At 48.2% G+C, this 19340-nt stretch overlaps 1 protein-coding gene across 5 annotated transcripts in view; it reads right to left on the reverse strand.

The window, feature by feature from the left end:
- IRF2 (interferon regulatory factor 2) overlaps window positions 1-19340 on the reverse strand; it is an 81869-nt gene that overhangs the window by 12255 nt on the left and 50274 nt on the right. For 4 of the 5 annotated variants that reach the window (XM_045069451.1, XM_045069452.1, XM_045069449.1 and 1 more), the window contains exons 4-7: window positions 18737-18913; window positions 18387-18433; window positions 8539-8656; window positions 201-230 (exon numbers count right to left, since the gene is read on the reverse strand). In XM_045069451.1, coding sequence (XP_044925386.1) covers window positions 201-230; window positions 8539-8656; window positions 18387-18433; window positions 18737-18913 — 372 coding nt within the window. The remainder of the gene's footprint in view (window positions 1-200; window positions 231-8538; window positions 8657-18386; window positions 18434-18736; window positions 18914-19340) is intronic. The other variant, XM_045069448.1, reaches the window with a different exon arrangement.

Here is a 19340-nt window from a genome sequence, read left to right on the forward strand (position 1 = left end):
CGGTGCGGGGAGCCCAATGCGGGACTCGATCCCAGGACTCCGGGATCATGACCTGAGCCGAAGGCGGTTGTCCAACCAACTGAGCCACCTAGGCATCCCAGTCTCCCAAATTCTTATTTTATCCCTTAACCTATCCTACTTGAACACGAAGACCATCAGTTATGCTGTTCACCAGACCCAGACTGAGTGCAGACACTGACCTCTCTCAAGTTTCTTCTGCCTCTTCTCCCCTGGAAGATAAAATGGCAGGAAAACAAGAATTCCCAAGTGGCTAAAAGCAGCTGGTGGATAGAAAGCAAACAGGGTGTGCATGCATGTGTCTGAGGAGGGCTTGGCGACAAGCGACAGATAGTCACTGCCCACTGAGGCGACTGAGGTCTTCTATAAACTCGATTTAAATCAAAGCCGCTCTCACTTGCAACCCTGTAAAATTCACTTCTCTTTTGCCCTGTCATTCCAAGTAGACCGCAAGCGAGCCGGGAGCACACATAACGGCAGCAACTCAAGTGTCTTCCTATCCTCACAGCCCCTTGCTCTGACCAGGAAGTCTCTCCCTCGCTGCTTCTCCTCACAGTGCCCAACTCAGCCAGTCTTTCAACTCACAGAAGATTTACTGAGCACCTACTTTGTGAGGGACATTGTTGTCAAGTATGAGGAGGGGCAGAGCACCATCAACCCAGTCAAGGGCCTGGTTTGTGAGAACTCTGGTGGGGCTCTGGGCCAGCACAGAATGCTCCAGAAGTTAAGTTTAGGACAGTTGTGAAAAGAAGCAGAAGGGAAGGCGGCCAGGGAGAGACCATATGAAAAGAGTTGAGAAAGTGGAGTATTTTTTTCCAGTCTGAAGACTCAGAGGTTTCACTGAGGCAGGAGCACATGGGCTGGAAGAGGGGGGTGAGCAAAGGCAGTGTTCAGAATGCCTCTGCTTTCTGGAGCCTTCTCCTGACCACCCCAGAACAGAAGGACTTCTCCTTCCAGAGCGCCTCTCCCTCACTGTCCCCAGTGCTCAGCTGAAACTACAGCATGACACAACCTTGTTCTACTTCTTGACTTTCTGCCTCATCTCAAGGTAATACTGTATCTCTTCCTGTAACTTTTTATTTGTGTGCTTCATCTCCCAACCAAGCCTCGGCTCCTGAGAGAGTTGAAAAGCAGGATTAGAACCTTCTGTACCAAGTCCCAGCACAGGCTCATGGTCTCTGCCTCAAGCAGCCCATGAAGCTCTGCTAAACAGACCGACCAGAGCCCAAATCCCGCGGGAGGTCACGGCCACATGAAGACACGTGTAACAATGAAAGCTTCCTAGTGAATTTCACGACTTCCGGCAAGGGGGCTTTTCAGAACCTAAAGGAAGTGATGGAAACAGAGGGGGCCACATAGTAGCCAGAAACTGGGCAAAAGAGGAGGAAATGTTTCGAGGGGGAGGTGATCAAATGTCCTGGGTCTTGAACATAGGGGTGGTTACACAACTGAGTGCTTCTGTCAAAATTCACAGAACAGTACACTGAAAGGGGTTCATTTTAGTCTATTTCGTGTAACATCTGAACATCATGGGGGCCCAACTCACAAGCGGCAAGCCCAAAGAAGCAAGGACTTGCCAGCATCTGAGATGCTCTCTGGATGCTCTGTAGGCACTAGCTCTGATCATCTGACCGATCTCTCTCTCTCATGAGTTTCCTGAACCACCAGCCTTTGCCCAGAGTGACAATACAGATAGCAACACTGACTCCTGACAGTCAAAAAGACACACGCGTCGCAAGCCATCAGCAATCTGCTACAGTGATCCAAGTCAGAACAGACACCGTGTGGGGCGCCGTGTGGGGCGCCTGGGTGGCTCAGTCATTAAGCATCTGCCTTCGGCTCAGGTCATGATCCCAGGGTCCTGGGATGGAGCCCCGCATCGGGCTCCCGGCTCAGTGGGGAGCCTGCTTCTCCCTCTGCCTGCTGCTTCCCCTGTTTGTGCCCTCTCTATCTCCCCCACTTTCAAATAAATAAATAAAATATTTTTTTTTTTAAAATGGTACCATGCAGGGCCCCCGAGTACCCTGACTGACAATTAAGGGTAATAAAACCAAACACTTCCTGAGCACTTACCTTTGCCTTTCCCACTGTCCCCTGACCTCCCACCTGGAAGGCTCCACGACCCCACAGGGAGGGTACAATAACCACCCCCATTCTAGATATGAGGAAGGGCATCGTGGAGAGTTAAATTTTAGTTCAAGGTCAGAGGGCCGGTAAGTGGCAGAACCAGAAATCAAATTCCACCCTCTCTGACTGTGGCTCAGCTCCAGTGCTCTGCCGGGCGGTCTCCCCCAACCAAAAGGGCTCAGCAAGTTCCCACCGGGCTGCTCCCGCCTTTCTAATAAGCCCATCTGAGGCTAAAAACTGGCCACTCTCACCTTCATGAGACTCGGGGCTCATAACCCGTAGGGAAATTGCTTTTTCAGCAGCTCAGTACTGGGTGCCGAGGAAATTCTCTAATGGTTGGAGGGGCTAGGAATCCACTAGAGCTTCTCCAGCACATTGGGTCAGCCCATCAGGAAAAGAGTCACCCACAGGAATGCAGTTTTATCTGGACCTAGTTGCTAAGAATTGCAACAATATTATTCATGGCTGCTTTCTGATGCACCAGTTTGGTTCCTTAAAAGGCCATTCTGACTTGATGAACCATTGCTGAGTTAGTGTGGGCCTCCACCTGAGAGAGCCGTCACCGGCCCATGCCCCACAGAAAGCTCTCGGAGCAGAGACTATTAGAAATGAAGACACGGGGCTCTGGAAGAGGGGAGTGGGGTGGTCCTACCACTTTATAGCTAAAGAAAGCTGAAGCCCAAGAGGCCAGCCAGACTGCCAAGGTCATCCAGGTCGCTGTAGGGTTCAGCATAAAGCTTATCAGCGGGCATACAAAATCAGGCTATCCACGGTACTGTGGAGAGAAATTTTTTCTTGATCCTATCCGAAAGTTCGAGAATTGAAACTGTTAATATTAGTGCTGTCGATGCAGCACAGACGAGGCTACCCTCCCTACTCAAATATATTTCAATATAATTTTGATAATATCATAATCATAATATCATTTGGCCACCTTCTAACTACACAGTGATTTTTCCACTATGCTCATTTTGTGCTCCCAACAACCCTGGGAAGTAGGTAAGATCAGGTCAAGATCAGTATTATTATTACTTCTGTCTTATATTTCAGGAAATCGAGTCTCAGAGAGGCTAGGGAGCTTGCCCAAGGTCATGTGGTAAGTGAAAAAACTGTGGGAGTAGGTCTAGAGACTATGTCTTGTGACTCCTAATGTGTGCTTTTTATTTTATTTTTTGTAAGAAAACGCAGCCATGATTTGGGTTAGATGCCCATGAGCCACAGTGGGAAAGACGGTCACTATGGGGTTAATGGAGAATGGACCTCTGTCCTTGCATGGGCCAGATGTCCCAGCTGCAGCCTGTGCCCACCTCAACAGGCTGCCGTAGGTCAAGGCAAAGCAAGAGTGTGACTGGGGCAATATACACTCTTCACTCCCACGAGAAAACAGCGCTGCGTGCTACTGTAATAAAGGGAAGCAAACAATCTGTCCCAGTAAAATCTCAGTTGAGTTAATCAACACATCTCAAGGGTTGATGGGCTGGGAGCAGAGATGTGGATGAGACTTCTTGGGGTAGCAGCTTACACTTCCCAGCAGAACTGCCAAATGTCCACGTCTTTCTGGGTCATGTGGACGAGCCCTCACGGCCGCTCCACAAGGACGACACGCACAACCCACCTAGCTTTCTCAAGGGACAGGCACATGGAAGTCAAAATGTTCAGAATAATTCAAGTTCAAAAACAAATATAAAAGGGGTCGGCAGGGACCAGGTAGCAGGGCTCTGGGGACACAAGAGAGACTGTGCGTCGCAGGCAATGGTGACATGGTGAGACTGGAATTTAAAAAAAAAAAATCCCATGGCGCCTGGGGGTGCTCAGCAGCTAAGCATCTGTCTTTGGCCCAGGTCATGATCTCAGAGTCCTGGGACTGAGCTTCGAGGTTGGGCTCCCTGCTCAGCAGGGAGTCTGTCTCACCCTCTCTCTCTGTCCCTCCCCCCGCTTGTGCTCTCTCTCTCACAAATAACTAAATAAGATCTTTAAAAAAAATTCTTTTTAATTTAAAAATTACAAATTAAAGAAAAAAAATCTGTCCATGTGGAGAATGAGTGGGGAGGGGGCAAAATGGAAGCAGAGCCCCGGCAACAGGGAAGGTGACTGGGGGTGATATCGAAAAGAGAAGGAAGGGGATGGATTTGGGAAGTATGAGGGGAGACAGAAGGAGCTGATGGTTAATTACAAATGAGGGGGGTGGCAAGGGAGAGGAAAGGGTGAGAAATATATAGCCTCATAAAAAAAAGACGGCAGGTTTCTTGGGCAAATAAAAACGTCTCAAGGTTGAAAAGCAACACCAAACCACTGCCAAGGCTCATGCTGGCACACAGCAACTGAGAGTGTCCCGTGCAGTCCCGCATCTGTGACCAGGCTTCCCCAGGTCTAGTCCCCTGAAGAAAAATAAGGTGCACTCTCAGTTCTGGGTCTGGGTCTGGGTCTATTGTGACGTTTGGGTTTCACATCTCACATGGAGTTTCATATTGCTTAGAGTTTTCTAGGAGTTCTGGTAAAATTGGATGCTTTGTCCCTCAGGGGCAGAGAGCTCAGCCCTCCCGGAAGAAGGCACAGGGCATAGCACACAGGCCACTGAGAAGGAGCATGGAAGACCTTCACTCCCTCCCCCTGCTGAGGGAGGCACCTTCCATCTAAAAATCTACCTCAAGCTATTTTGTATCTTGTAGATGGGAGTTTTTGAAATGGTACGCACCAGGAAAAATAGCAAAAAAGAAGAGTGGACAAAGGGGCTAGAAAAAGATGAAGACACAATTCTATAGCCTAGCAGCACTTCTGGCCACCCTCAAACGATTACGAATTCTGGTACCCAAGGCTGCCAACCTTGAGTCACAAGCACGAGGCCCCCGTAGGGACCCGAAGATGGTCTCTACATTGTGAATGTGTTCTCTTGCAACTGCAAGTCCTCTCTGGTTATACCTGAGTTTCTAAGCTTGTCTAAAAGAGCTACTCAATCTTTACTTTTCAAATCAGTCCAACTTGGGAGCTATTACCAAAAAATGTACATCCCATAAGGTGCACTTGTGGGCAGACAAAATCCAAATCGCATTATTTCCTAATGGCTATATGTCTAGTCACCAAGGATTGCCTGATTGACTTGGGAGTACTGAACAGCCTCCCTGCGTGCCAGCAATCTCTGCTTTATTGAAGGGTGGGGTCACCTTTTACCAAGGAACACAATGGGGTTATAAAGCACTGCCCAGGGAGCCTGACAAAGCACCCGCACCTGCACACTTTTTACCCTGGCCTGGAGATGATTTCCAATCCAGCTTAGCAACAGCTCTGCTAACCCGGGCAAGACGCCAGCAGGGTCTCGTCAGAACCATTCAACATGTTGCTGGCGTCTTCCGCTTCCTAAAAACACAAGTCACTGCACACAAAAAAGAATTCAATGCTAAATAAAAGTAAAAATAAAAATGAGGAGGTTTTTCTGCTTTGTTTTGTTTTGTTCTGTTTTGTTTTGTTTTTTTTCTGCCACCCTTCAAAGGAAAGCAGGCTTAGGCCTTTGGGCCTGCTCACCCAGGCCATTTTATCATCCAGGAGAGACAGAATGTTAGAAGACAAGACTTAAGTGCTGAGACACCGTGCTCCTTTTTGGGGTCCCAGCACAACTGGCTAAATCGGAAAGTGCGTTCAGCTGTCAAGGACAAGACCAGGGCCCAGCCCACCAACAGCCACAAGCATGCACCCGTGTGTGTGTGTTTCTGCTGTGTAATTCGTGGCAAAAATAAAAGTCAACCACAGCAGCCATCAAATGAGAGTTCTCCTCTCACAGCGACTGTTTCGTTCACTTGCAAGATTCACTCACAGCAGCCTCCACCCGGCCTGGAATGAGAAGGTACTAGGCAGCTGGCCTCTGCTAGCTTAACTTACTAATTTTCAATCTATTTTCCTCGCTAGGAACCGAGAGACCATGTGAAAACCTGCTACCATACAAAACACTCATTTCAGTTCCCAATTCAAAATCTTACCCACATATATGCTTATAAAAGCAGAATGAAAAACACCCAGAAGCTTCCTTCTTGGGGCCTAAAGACAAAACTGGAATGAACTATGGGCTCAGAGACGCATGAACTGAAAGCAAGGACTGGTGTCATTTTTTAAAATCAGGCATTTTTAAAAGGTTGAGAGAGAGAATCTCTCAAATTCCACCGTGGCCTTGGGAGTCAGAATCCCTGTGTTCTCATCTGGGTCCACAAATCACAAAGGCTGGGATGGCTAATTAATGGTCACGGCAGGAGTGGACATAAAAGCTCTAGGAAGGGTTTAAAAATCGGAGGCAGTGCTACCATTCACAATGATCACAAATTATCCCCTTCTTTAAAATACTTGCATGGATCTACTTGCTGTATTATTATGCACCTTTGTAAGGGCCACCAGCTAATTAGAGATATTCAAACTCCTTTTACTGCCCTCATTATTATTTTTTTATTAGGCCAAGGAAGAGACTCAATTAATCCAGCAGGTGATTTTCTAACCAAACTGGGCATCCGGCTTCCGGCTTTGCCCCGGAAGTAAGGACTCATTAAATCAGCACCAACCCCCATAGCAGCAATCATACCAAAGGGCAAGGAACAATCAACCTGACAGAGAATTTACATGCCAAAGACTCAACCAGATGGTTTGTGCTTTTGTTTTTTAAAGGTAAAGAAAGCTCTGCACTACTGTGATTTTTGTTCACCATTTTATACCAGGCTGAATTCACCTCATAATTGAAGGAGAGCTCCAAACCAACCAGCTCACTCGACAGAGCTCAATCTTAAGAAAAAGTGCCTGGAGTCTTGGCAAATATTTTCTTTCTTTCTTTTTTTTAAATAAAGGGCTCATTGGGCAAGGCTTTCCAGAGGCTGCCTGCTGAGGACAGGAAGAGTATTGAGAACCCAGGAGGGGTTGAAGCAGCTCCAGGCAAAGACCAGAGTGCTGGTCACTCCCCAGGGGGGGTGAGAAGCCGACTGGCAGGCATGGGCTCCCATCCTTCCCTCACACTGCCTCTGCCACAGCCCTCAGCGTTCAAGGGAGTCCCTACATACACCACCCTACCTCCCTAACTCCAAAACCCAGGGGAAGAGGGGGAGGAGGGACTAACATGTGTAGCATCTGAGGGTCGGGAAGTGAAGGCACCTGGACAGGAGGTTTGCGCTCCTAGTTCTGCGTGATCTCGCTGGTTTTACCAGCATCAGAAGCCCTGACAGTCTACAAAATGGAGAAGAGTTTCATGAACCACAAGGTGCCCAAGGACAAAGCCTGCTTCTGGATTCTGGGGCTGGTGCTGGAGGATGAGATCACCGCAAGGCCTCCACCATCTACTCAGCGCCGTGGCCCAGTGGGATCTGGCTGAGATGAAATTCACTCTGGTCCCCCTCCTGCCTGAAACCCTCCAAGAGGTGGGGTCTATAGTGTGTGTGTGTGTGTGTGTGTGTGTGTGTAAAACAGTTGTGAACTTGACTGTCTCTCATACTTCAATTAAAAAAAAAAAATTTTTAAACACACCCTCCAGCAGTTCGGGAACAAAATCCAATGGCCGGAAAAGTCCCCAGGACCCCACCCTTCATTCGTCTCTGACAGACCTTCGTGCCCCTCTCCCCAGGCTCACCCGCACTCTGCCACTCTGGACTTCCTTAGCCCTCCAAGCAGGTTCCTATGTGGGGATCCACGCCAGGCCATCCCGGCGCTCCCCCTCACCCACCACTTCAGAGGAAATGTCACTCCTTCCAGAAGCTTCCAGAAGCCTCCCATCTGACGCTGGCCCCAGATATTCTCCCTTGTTCTCTTCTTTGCAGCATTTCCCACACATGCTAGTGCGGTAGTCATCTGTGGCCATAAGTGTTTACTGTCTCCTTCCATGGAACTAGGGATGGGGCTTGTCCTGTTCCCCAACCTATTTCTAGCACTGTCTGGTGTGTGGAAGGTGCTCAAGAATCTTGGTGGAACTAAAGTGTGCCATTTGGGCCACAGGTGTCTGTACGAGGTTCCTTCATTTGAAAGAAGAGCTCTACCTTTGTGGCAGATTGTGCCACGGACCGGGTTCTGAGAGGACCCTCTCCTTGTTCCCGAGTACAAAGAGTTAATTAACACTTTTGTCCATGGGACTGCTTACTGAAAGATGGAGAACCGCTAATCATGAGGGCGGAAGAAACCCATTTCATCTACTGGATTCTCCTGGGAAGTCACTCTTGGCCTATTTTCTTGAGGCTGACCCATCAAAAGTTCCTTTATCTGGTCCTCAAAGGCCTTTATTCTTCAGTCCTGAAATCCGGGGGCTGGAACTTCACATTTTGAGATGGTTCCAAGACCTCCTCCCACTGACTATGTTATTTCAAATCACGTTTTACAAATTTTAGACCCCAGGGGGCTGCTGGTGTAGATAAAAAATGAGATGTCAAAACAGTTTACCTATGATGTTCACCGTACTATCCACTTCATTTTTTATAGCTGAAGTCAGGACGGCATACTCAGGAGAAAGATCACTTACTCCATTACTAAGCCCCAAAGATGACTCAACTGGTTCTTGCTAGGAAGAAGAAAAGAAAAAAGAATTGAGAACACTTTCTTTCCCCTCCTTTTTCTTAGCTTAAATTCTACCCTCTGTCTAATTTTTTTTTTTTTTTTTTTTTACTGCTACAGTCACGTTCATTCCCTGAACGCATTCCCTGGTAATTTCAATCAGCCCAGAGCTAAAGCAGCACATTTCTGCATGGAATGTCCTGTAGGTATTTCCCTGCTTTCATTTTCCTTCGAGGAGCACATCCGCTCAGCTTTTCTGAAAGGCTTACACCTGTAGACAACAGTCTGGGGGCTCAGCGGGGCTATGCAACTGTCTGTGGGAAGAGCCGCGTACCCAGCTTCCAGGTGGAGGGAGAGAGTGCTCAAAAGGGTCAACTCCTGGCTTTCTAAGGAAGAAAAGCTTCCAGAAGCTTCCTTTACAACAACTTCGGAGGAAAAGGTCTGCCTCCACCATTGCCAAGAGCAAGAAACCGGGGAGACTTTGTGAATAACTTCTCCTCAGATAAGGTTTGCCCTAGACACTGGCCACCTGAGCACTCGTCACTGAGGGGCTGGTCGGTAACGAGCCAGACTGCTCAGAAGGCCACCTCCCCCTGTGCAGTCTAGCTGGGCAACTCCACAGCCATGGCGTCCCGCAAATGCCTTTCGACTGTCTGAATGTTCCAGACAGCCTGAGAGGCTATTCGTTCATACTAATGAAATGATGCAACAAGTTCCTCATCCTTAGTGTAGCTCTCACTTCCGGTCAAGTGTCCTGGAACGCTCCCACCTCTGAGAGGGTTGGGGGACTTTGGGGAAGCCCGTCCTGAGGTACACATGGACTTTCAGGACGTTGACGAGAAGAGTTTTTCCTCATGGGAAGATTGCATCTGCATCTATGACAGCAATCGAGTCAGACCAAAAAAAAAAAAAAAAAGCCACACAGGACAGCTCCTTTGGGAAACCAAGATGGAGAACGGAAGCAGAAAGAACACAAGAGGGAGCAGAAGATCATCAGAGGTAGACATGCCTATGATTTGAAAAACCCAGAGAGGTGGGCATCTCTCAGGCATGCAGGGTGTCCTTACCATTTCTGGGCTACCCGGAATCAGGGATGAGCCCCCCAAAATCCTAGGGAAGCCACACAGGAAGGAGAGGAAGCACTTCCTCCTTGATGGTCCCCACCTGGCAAACTCCCATCATGAGAAAGAACTTCAGCTTGGAAGACATCACGTCAGTACACAGCTCAGTCCTAAGAACTTTCCCACACGCACACTGACAAGAGGCACCAAAGGGCAGGGGAGGGGCCCAGGACCCAGGCCAGCCCCCCCAGCCCCCAGGGGGAGTCTTTGCCCCTTTCTCCTGCAGCACCCCGCATGTGCCCATTTTGCGAGGCCTTTCTGGGGACAAAAGCCGCCTGCCTGGGACTTGAGTCTCCATCCCTTCTCCTCCCCCTTACGCCCCTGTTAGAGCCTGTGGTGGGTGGAGGCCGCCCCTCTGGCCTCGGCCTCAAGCTCCAGGCTCCCGCGGGGCTGGTGTGACAAGCCTGTTCGTCTGTCAGGCTTTGCTGTCACGCGGGGGTCAGAGCCTGGCTCCTCACCTCGCGCTGGATGCGGGACCGGACTGAAGCCTCCTGGAGCCTCTCCCGGGGCTGTGCAGACAGCGGGAACCTGAGGACAGAGCGGACTCCACTCCCAGGGACCACGTGAAGATTGAGATAAACAGGCACCTGGCGCTTACTATCAAGTTAACACTTTCCACTACCCAAGCATAAAGAAATGAGGCTAATAAAACTGCTCTCAAGTACAGGGACCTGTCTTCCAGGTCTGTCACCCAACCCCACACACTGACATCCAGCAGGGGGGGGAAGGACTGTGCTGTCCCTCTTGACAACGCGACTGTCCCATGTTACCGTAATTCTCCGCCTTCTCATGGCACCTGCCTCTCTCACTGCCTCCTCCGGGGGCTCCTATTCCAGGGCTCTCCCCACCCCCCAGACATGCTCCAGATTTCATTCTGCTACTTCTTTTTCCTTGATGGCTCCAAAGGAACCATGTACAGAACATCTAAAGGAATTGTCGCAAGACCACCCCCCCCCCCCGTGCCCAATCTGTATGGGTTCCTTCTGTTGTAAAGTTATTTATTTTTTTTTAACTCATTCTGCTTGTAGGTTTCTGATAAAAGTCATGAGGCAGTCAGACTTGCATATATTTAAAAACCTAAATTATCTTACTCTCAGCTGAAGGCCTCTGTTTCACATGATCTGCCGTTTAATTAGTGGCAAGTGATACTTCTATCACTTTCCACTTGAGAAAACTATGACTCAGAGACTAAATTAATTTTCTAAGATCACACTACTTCTAGCCTAAGGAGATACAAGAACTGAGCTAGGTCTTCAGTCATGCGACATGAGCCCATTCCAGGAGCTTTCTGCCTTAATGAACCCCGCGTGCATCCCAACAGAAATTCAGACAGAACCATTTTCCACATCGCTGTCCCCACCTCACCCCGACCTTGTGTCCTGCGCTACTTCTCTGATGGAACCCTACGCTCTACCACTGGAGAGTGCGTTGGACTATTTTGAACAAGGTTTTATTCCTCCCATCCTGCTTCAAAAAATGCCCTGTTGCTTCCAAAGTCTCCAGTGCAAACCATCTCGCAGGTTCTAGCCCTCCGGAAGGACAGTAGTGAACTGTCCCATGAGGGGCAACAGCCAGCATCTCTCCGAAAGTTCTTCACTCAGGGTGCAAAACAAGGATCTTCACTGATCTCAGGCCTCAACTAGACATGTTTTTTTGTTTGTTTGTTTGTTTGTTTTTTAAGCAAGGAACTCAAAATTACAAAAAGGGCACACAGTTCTCTGTGGAACATGCACACAGAGGTCTCTGTTCCGTGTCTCCCGGTCCTGTGTGGTGCCTGCTCCCGCTCTGTCCCCTGCTGTGCCATACCACGGCCTGGCCTGACCGGCCCTCAGCCAGACCCCTTTCTGTTCCCTTTCTGGCTTTAGACATAGGCTCTCCTGTGTATCAACTAGTTTTGGTTTCTAATCCATCCCAGAGAAAACCAAACAGAGACCATGCGTAAGTTCAGACCCCTCTGTGGTGCATTAACTCTGCCAAATCTTTATGCCCAAGAACCTTCCTTCTCCGTGTAGAATCTAAACTTTGGCCTGCAGTTTAAGGGGTTTGGGACAAAAGCAAACTGGCATGAGAGAGAGAGAGCGTCCAAGGGCAGGAGCCGCTGTCTTTAGACCTCTAAAGTCTCAAAAGCTGAGCTTGCTGGAGGGGGTTGGGGTGGGCCCGAGTCAGAGGACAGCAAGGCCACTCAGCCTCCTCTCCAAGTCCAGTCACTCTCATCCCTGTGCCACAGCCCCTTGTCTAGATGTCCCTTGCCTAGAGGCAAGATACAGCAGCCGTCTGAGCTTTTCTGTCTACAACCCAGTTCCCTGCTGCCAGAGATGCCCTAATTCATCTGTGCAAAGCCGGGCTCTCTGCAGCCCAATTGAAGGAGATCTCTAGAGCTCTCTACTAACTAAAATTTCAGGCTGCCCGCTGGCCTTCATAAAAGTAGCCTGGGGGTGGGGCGCCTGCGTGGCTCAGTCGGTTGAGCATCTGACTCTTGATCTCAGCTCAAGTCTTGATCTCAGTGTCATGAGTTCAAGCTCAGTATGGAGCCTACTTAAAAAAAGTAAAAAGTGTGGGCGCCTGGGTGGCTCAGTGGGTTAAAGCCTCTGCTTTCGGCTCAGGTCATGATCCCAGGGTCCTGGGATTGAGCTCTGCATTAGGTTCTCTGCTCAGCGGGGAGCCTGCTTCGCCCTCTCTTTCTGCCTGCCTCTCTGCCTACTTGTGATCTCTGTCTGTCAAATGAATAAATAAATGAAAAATCTTTAAAAAAAAAAAAAAAAAAGTAAAAAGTGGCCTGGAGGGGTGGGGTGGGGGGTTTGTACACTCCTCACCATGGGGCCACGAGTAAGATAGGTTGACGCCTCCTGCCCAGTCCTACGACATCTTCCTTCCCTTTCTTCCCTGGAACTAGACTGTCTTCATCTTCTTCCTACACTCATTATAACCTTCCAAACCTCCCTTTAACTTCTCTCCTTTACCTTTTTATCTTGTCCTTGAGGCTCGTGTTCTTCTCATACAGCTTCTCTTCTTCTTTTTCTACTGTCAAGGCCCCCGGGGTCATTCCTGAGTACCTGACCGCACACCCGCCGCCCCACACCTACCCGAACTCTGGGCCCGTGAGATCCCACTGTCATTCACACTCAACACGTTCCAAGTTAAACTCAGGTCCTCCTCCACAAAACATGCTCCAGCCCCACCTGTCCCTTCTATAAGGCTTGAAACTTTGATCTGCTGCTGTCTACACCCTCCGCATCCTCTCCGACATCTCCCCGTCTGCATTCCGAGGGCCCCCAACTTCATCTACACTTGCACTGCGCTCTCTGCCCCTCCGTTCCGTCCTACCGCCATGAGAAAGACCTCCTCCCCTTAAACATCAACTCCACTGTGCACGGCTCTTACCCAAGGAACTCAACCAAGCCTCGTTTCACATCATCCCGCGAGTTTACTCAGCCACCGAGCCTCCGGGCTGAGCTCTGAGTCGTACCCCCAAGAGCCACCAAGAGCGGAAGGAGGCAGCAGCCCCAAGCAGGCAGGCAGGCGGGCCCTCTCTCCTGCTCCATCCGGGGCAGCTCTGCGTCTGCCTGTGTTTCAAGCGGGCTGCCAGTCTCTGTTTTCATTTGATTAAGGTCTGGAAACTGAATACCTCTTCCAACCAATGATGGGATCGCTCCAGTACCAGCCCTGAGAGGTGGTCTCTGGATAGTGATGGGGAGCATGTTGCTTTTAATCCAGCTCAAGGTCACCGTTAGAGCCAATAGCTTGATTAGAAAGTTCTGCTAAAAACCAGGACCTGCTTTTCTGTAACTTTGACCAAGAGGTCTAGGTTCAGAACTAATACAGACCGGCCTGCTCTCTCCCAGGTGACCTGAGACACCCTCCTAGAATACAGTTCCCATCACAGCACCAATGCTTTGATCTGGAAGCACGTTATAGGTACAAAGCATACATGTTTCACTGTCAAACAATCCTAGGAGCCAGGAACTATTCATTTCTAACCCTCCCCACCCACGGTCTTTTGTTTCCCACTGTTGCCTCACACTGAATCCTGCTCTAATTAAGCCAGTTTCCTGACTCATCCCGGGAAGACCAAACAGCAACTCTGACTTCCCGGCCTTTATGTCATGCTCCTGGTGCTGACCGCCATGGCGCTGACTGCCATGTTACTCCATCCATGCCCCAAAGCCTGGCTCAGGTATCACCACTTCCAAAAGGCCAAGAGGCACCAGGTGTGGTGAAAGAGTGTGGGATTTGGAGCTGGACTGACCTGGATTTAAATCCCAGCAGTGCTACCTTGGAGAAAATTACTCAACCTCCCTGTACCTCCAATTCCTCATATACAAACAGGAGATGACCGGCCCATCCCAGGAAGAGCAAGATGACATATTAATTAGAGCTCAGAACTTGGTAGAGGCTCAAAAATGTCAGCTACCACTCCTCTGTTTATCCCCTTCTCTTTTTACTGATGTTGGCCTCTGTGACTTTTTTTTTGAAACACACAGTATGGGACTGTCCGCTCTCCTGGGTCTTAAGTCTTATTTCCTTAGATGGGCAGTTACCTCCACATAGGCAAGGCCCGGCTCAAGTAAAACACAGCACACTGAGTTCAGAGCACATATATTCACAACAGAGAACACTGAGGAATATCGAGGCAGAGTTTCTGCCCCTACTACATGGCCGGTGGGCCTCGGTTTCCCAGTCTCGGGGGAAGCGATTTGCTGAGGGAACTTACAGCATGGAGATAAACTGCCTGAGTGACCTCAGAAAAATTCTGACACTTAGCCCACAGGTTCTAAACCTCATTTGCTAGTTAAAACTTCAACTTGAACTGAATGAAGATTGGGAAGAGTTTGTCGCAATAGGAAAATTTCCCACCTTGTTCCTACATCGAAGACCAACATTCTCAGTGGAAGAAGCCTATCTAGTCTCCCCTGTCACACACTGGCATGGGACCTATTAACTCAGAGCTTGGGCACTGTGACAACAAAAAGTAATGTATTAATAGCTCGGGAAGGATAAAATCCTTCAACTGTACAATTCCGGATAAGTTGGAGAGATCCCCTAGGAAACGTTCTACCGAAACATTTTGTGAATGCAAAGGCATTCACTGTCGGGAGCCACAGAGCTTGGGAAGGCTACTGGCCTTATCTACGTTCAGAGGCCACACTGTGGGACAGATACAAGCAGATTTAAAGTCCGAAGTGAGGCTGTCCTTCTTTCTGATGAACCGCCTGCCTTCTGCTGAAGGGACAATGTCTCTCTGAGGGACAAGTCTCAGGGACTAACCACATTGTTGTCACCGGAGGATTTCACAGGATACACTTTGCTGGGGGCTCTCACTTGCTTCCCTGGGCCACCATGGCCAAGCCTCACCTGGGGCTGTCCCTTCCACCCCTTGCTCAACTGTGCGGCCATAGGGAAGACACCGCCACATCCCGTGCTTATGAGAACAGCCCGTGTCATCAACTAGAAGAGGCGCATCTTCCCGGATGTCCCCAGCCCTGAAACAGAATGTGCCTTGTCATCAAGTGTGGGCCATGGTCTCACCGCAAGCAGTTTTTCTTGCTCCGACAGACCTAAACGGATGGTGTTCTCTCACTGTGGGATCTGATATTCGATGGGGCATGGAAGGCATGTTTGAGCAAGGTTTGCTGCTGGCGAACGTCAGCTACTCCCTTCTGTCTATGAACTGAGATGGGGAAATTAAATCTGTGCTGCAATGTAACACCCCACTCTGGCCTCACGCGTTATCTCTACTTATGCATCTACTTAGTGATCGAATATGTACTGATTATCTGTTCTGTACCAGGCACTGAGCTAGATGCTATGAAAATAGTAGTGAATACGACACAGTCATACTCAAGATTGCAGCAAAGTCTTCCAAGTCACCTATTTGTGGGGAAGTCATACTTTTCTGACTAAATAATACTCATTAAAGTGTAGGCCTCCGAAAAGAATCCCAACTCTGGGAAACTTGATACAAATAATAACTAGTGGGTTTTTTTTTTTCAATTGCAAGGAAAAATTAATTTTTAAAAAGATTTTATTTATTTATTTGACAGAGAGATAGAAAACACAAGTAGGCAGAGCGGCAGGCAGAGGGAGAGAGAAAAGCAGGCTCTCCACTAAGCAGGGAGCCTGAAGCGGGGCTTGATGCCAGGACCCTGGCATTATGACCGGAGCCAAAGGCAGAGGCTTAACCCATTGAGCCACCCAGGTGCCCAGAAAAATAAATTTTTTTAAAAAGTGATGTTAGGGCACCTGTGTGGCTTAGTCGTTGGGCATCTGCCTTTGGCTCAGAGTCCTGGGCTCAAGGCCCGAGTTGGGCTCCCTGCTGAGTGGGAAGGCTGCTTCTCTCTCTCCCACTCCCCCTGTTTGTGTTCCCTCTCTTGCTGTGTCTTTGTCAAATAATTAAATATTTTAAAAAATTAATAAATAAATAAAAAGTGATGTTAAAGGAGACCTACAGATTAAGAGAAAACTTAAGAGGGCCACCTGGAGGGGCTCAGTCAGTTAAGCATCTGCCTTCAGCTCAGGTTGTGATCCCAGGGTCCTGGGATCAAGTTCCACATCGAGGTCCCTGCTCAGTGGGGAGTCTGCTTCTCCCCCTGCCTCTGCCTCCCTTTCTCTGTCTCTCATGAATAAATAAAATCTTTAAAAAAAAAAAAATAAATAAATAAAATAAAACGTAAGAGACACAATGTGTGAAACCTTACATGGATTTTCATTCCAGTAAACAGGCTGTATAAATATGACATCATTTATGAGACAACTGGAAATCTGAACACTGACTATTTTTTATAATATTTGACGAGACTGAGGAATTACTGTTAATTCTTCAGCTGCAATAATGCTGCTGTGTTATTTTTAAGGAGTATCCATATTCTGAAGGGAATTGAACCAGTAATTGGGGAAAAAATCATATAATATGGGATCTGCTTCAGAATAGTGCGCTGAACCATACGAAATGGTTTGAGTCAAAAATGGCTGAATATCGGCCACTCTCATGGGCTGGAGGGAAATGGATGGTGGCACCCACTCCTGAAACAAAAAAGTCCCGAGCTATTAATGTGCAAATTGGGGTGATGGCCACCGGGCAAATTCTCCTCAGCTGTCTCCTTCTTGTGCATATAAAATTTTTCCACAATAAAAATGTTAAAACAAAATTGGGCCTCAGTACTGTGCTGTATTTAAAATAAGTCACAAACTAAAAATATTTAGGATGAAAGTGGACATGTCAGTTCTGAAATATTCTGCTCAAGTATTTGTTTTCCACTCCGACGGGAAGATGAGCATTTCCGAAACTTTAACAGTCTATCTCAGCTGCCCCTCAAATTCTATCTACCTTCACAAGTCTCCCTTTATTTCAGAAGTAAATACTGTTGTGTTTTGTCTACTGGGACTAACTGGCTTGTTTTTAAACACAGTGCTGTCTGGATAGCTGGGGTTATTCCTCCAACAGCGATTCTGGCTTAGGAATGAGAATAGTTGGCACTGGGTGCCGGGGTGGCTCAGTGGGTTAAGCCTCCGCCTTTGGCTCAGGTCATGATCTCAGGGTCCTGGGATTGAGTCCTACATCGGGCTCTCTGCTCAGTGGGGAGCCTGCTTCCCCCCCTCTCTCTGCCTGCCTGCCTCTCTGCCTACTTGTGATCTCTCTCTGTGTGTCAAATAAACAAATAAAATCTTTTTTAAAAAAGTAAAAAAAAAAAGAATAGTTGGCATCACCTTTAAGTTCAGTTCTAAAGGACCATGCCACTTTGGCCATGTGTGCCACCACCCTTGGACCCATGTAACTCAACTCCCTCGAACCTCAGTTTCTCCATCTGTAAACCGAGTGCCTTGAGCCCTAAGACAATCTGACGGGTCTGTAGGGCTGGGAGTGTAGTGTCTGCTCTCCGGTCAGCCACTGAAGCTCATCCTCAATTTAGCACAGGTATCTGGCTATTCTCTGTTTAACAAGGCCATGCCACGTAGGCACAAAGACCCTCACACTGCAGGGGGTTCCAGACCACAGAGCCTACTGAAAGGCTTGCACGCGTGCACACACATGTGCGCCCACACACACACATACACACACATCTGTATGGAAAGACTTGGGGAGTCGCAAGAGTTAGTTCTGAGGTGGGGCAGAGAGAGACTAGAGAGAACCACACGGACAGGGTGTTGTTCGAACAGAACTCTGTGTCCCCAGCCTTAGGGACTGTCATGGAATATATGCAGAACATGGAGATGATACATTTTAACATAAGTATATAATACTAAATAGACTTTAAGGTCTATTTATGAGCCTGAAAACATGATATCATCAGATTGTAGCTAGTTGCTGGAGCTCAGCTAGAACTAGGGGACCAGCTGGCAACAGTCGTGGAGACCAGATGGAGGCTGGAGTCCAGCTCAGTGTGAATTTGCGACTTCATTCATAAACTGCTCCATGACACTGGATTAAGCAGGGGATGCAGGTACCAGAGTCTGTGCTGGGGAAAAGCCGAAGAGGAGACATGAAAAGCACATACAACACAGGACCAAAGAAGAAAGATGAAATACTTCACAGTGATCACGTTGCTTGTTTTTATGAGACAGAACAGGAATCATTAATATGGTCAAACTTTAGCTTTCTCTCTGAACAATAAAGATTACCTTGATGTGCTTAACTCTGTCTTCTTTTTCTGTCTTTGGTTTCTTTCCTATGGCAACAAAAAACAGTCTGGGGTTAATTCATGAGGAACATACCGAAAACAGTTTCCCCTCGATTCTTTCTGGAACTTTCAATGAACCTGTACGTGCTTTCACCCACACACAGCCAAGTTTCTCTGACTGCCTTCAGCAACCTGACGGTCACTTCCCCCAGCCAGGCAAGGGGAGGACTATTACCCACAATGTGAACAACTGCTCTCCCCTCGGAGTGACCACAGATGTGGAAATAAAGAAACCACAGAGATACTACAATATATATGACGTAACCGTTGTTTTAGTTAGTAAATATCTACCTTTCTTTGAAGGTCGCTCAGATAAGGGCAACATCCGGTATACTCTGAATGCATTGTTTCCCTTCTTTATACTTTTATCCTTGACTTCTTCAATGTCAGGCAAGGAGTTCATGGCACATCGAAAATTCGCCTTCCATGTTTTGGGATCAGGTTTATCTACTCCGGGCTGATGCTTTCCTAACAAAAGAGCCAAAAGAATGAAGGTTAAGAAAAAGAGCAGGGAAAAATAGAGCGTAGAAGTTTCTGGAAACATATAGGCTTGCTGACCAGATAGTGCACACATCCCTTTTTAATTCCAGGCTCCTACAGTAACCAGCCATGCTGCTTTGTCCGGGACCGAGACCGAATTCCTGGGATGTGAGAATTTTTGTTTTAAAACCTAGACAGTTCTGGGCAAACTGGGACAAACTGGTCACCCCAGCTCTCACCTAACAGCTTGAGAAAAAAACTAATCATGGTAGAATGGAGAGGCAATGTAAATAACAGAGAAAGCTGGCAGGCTGGGGAAGTCTTCAAGCCCAGGCAACTAGAGTGTCCCTTTTTCTTCAAACTCTCAAATATTAGTAAAAAAGTCTAATTCCTGTAAATAGCGTTCCCTCCTTAA

This window comes from Mustela putorius, unplaced genomic scaffold (assembly GCF_011764305.1).
Source record: "Mustela putorius furo isolate JIRA1106 unplaced genomic scaffold, ASM1176430v1.1 tig00003932_pilon_pilon_pilon:0A:0A, whole genome shotgun sequence".
Taxonomy (NCBI): Eukaryota; Metazoa; Chordata; class Mammalia; order Carnivora; family Mustelidae; genus Mustela; species Mustela putorius.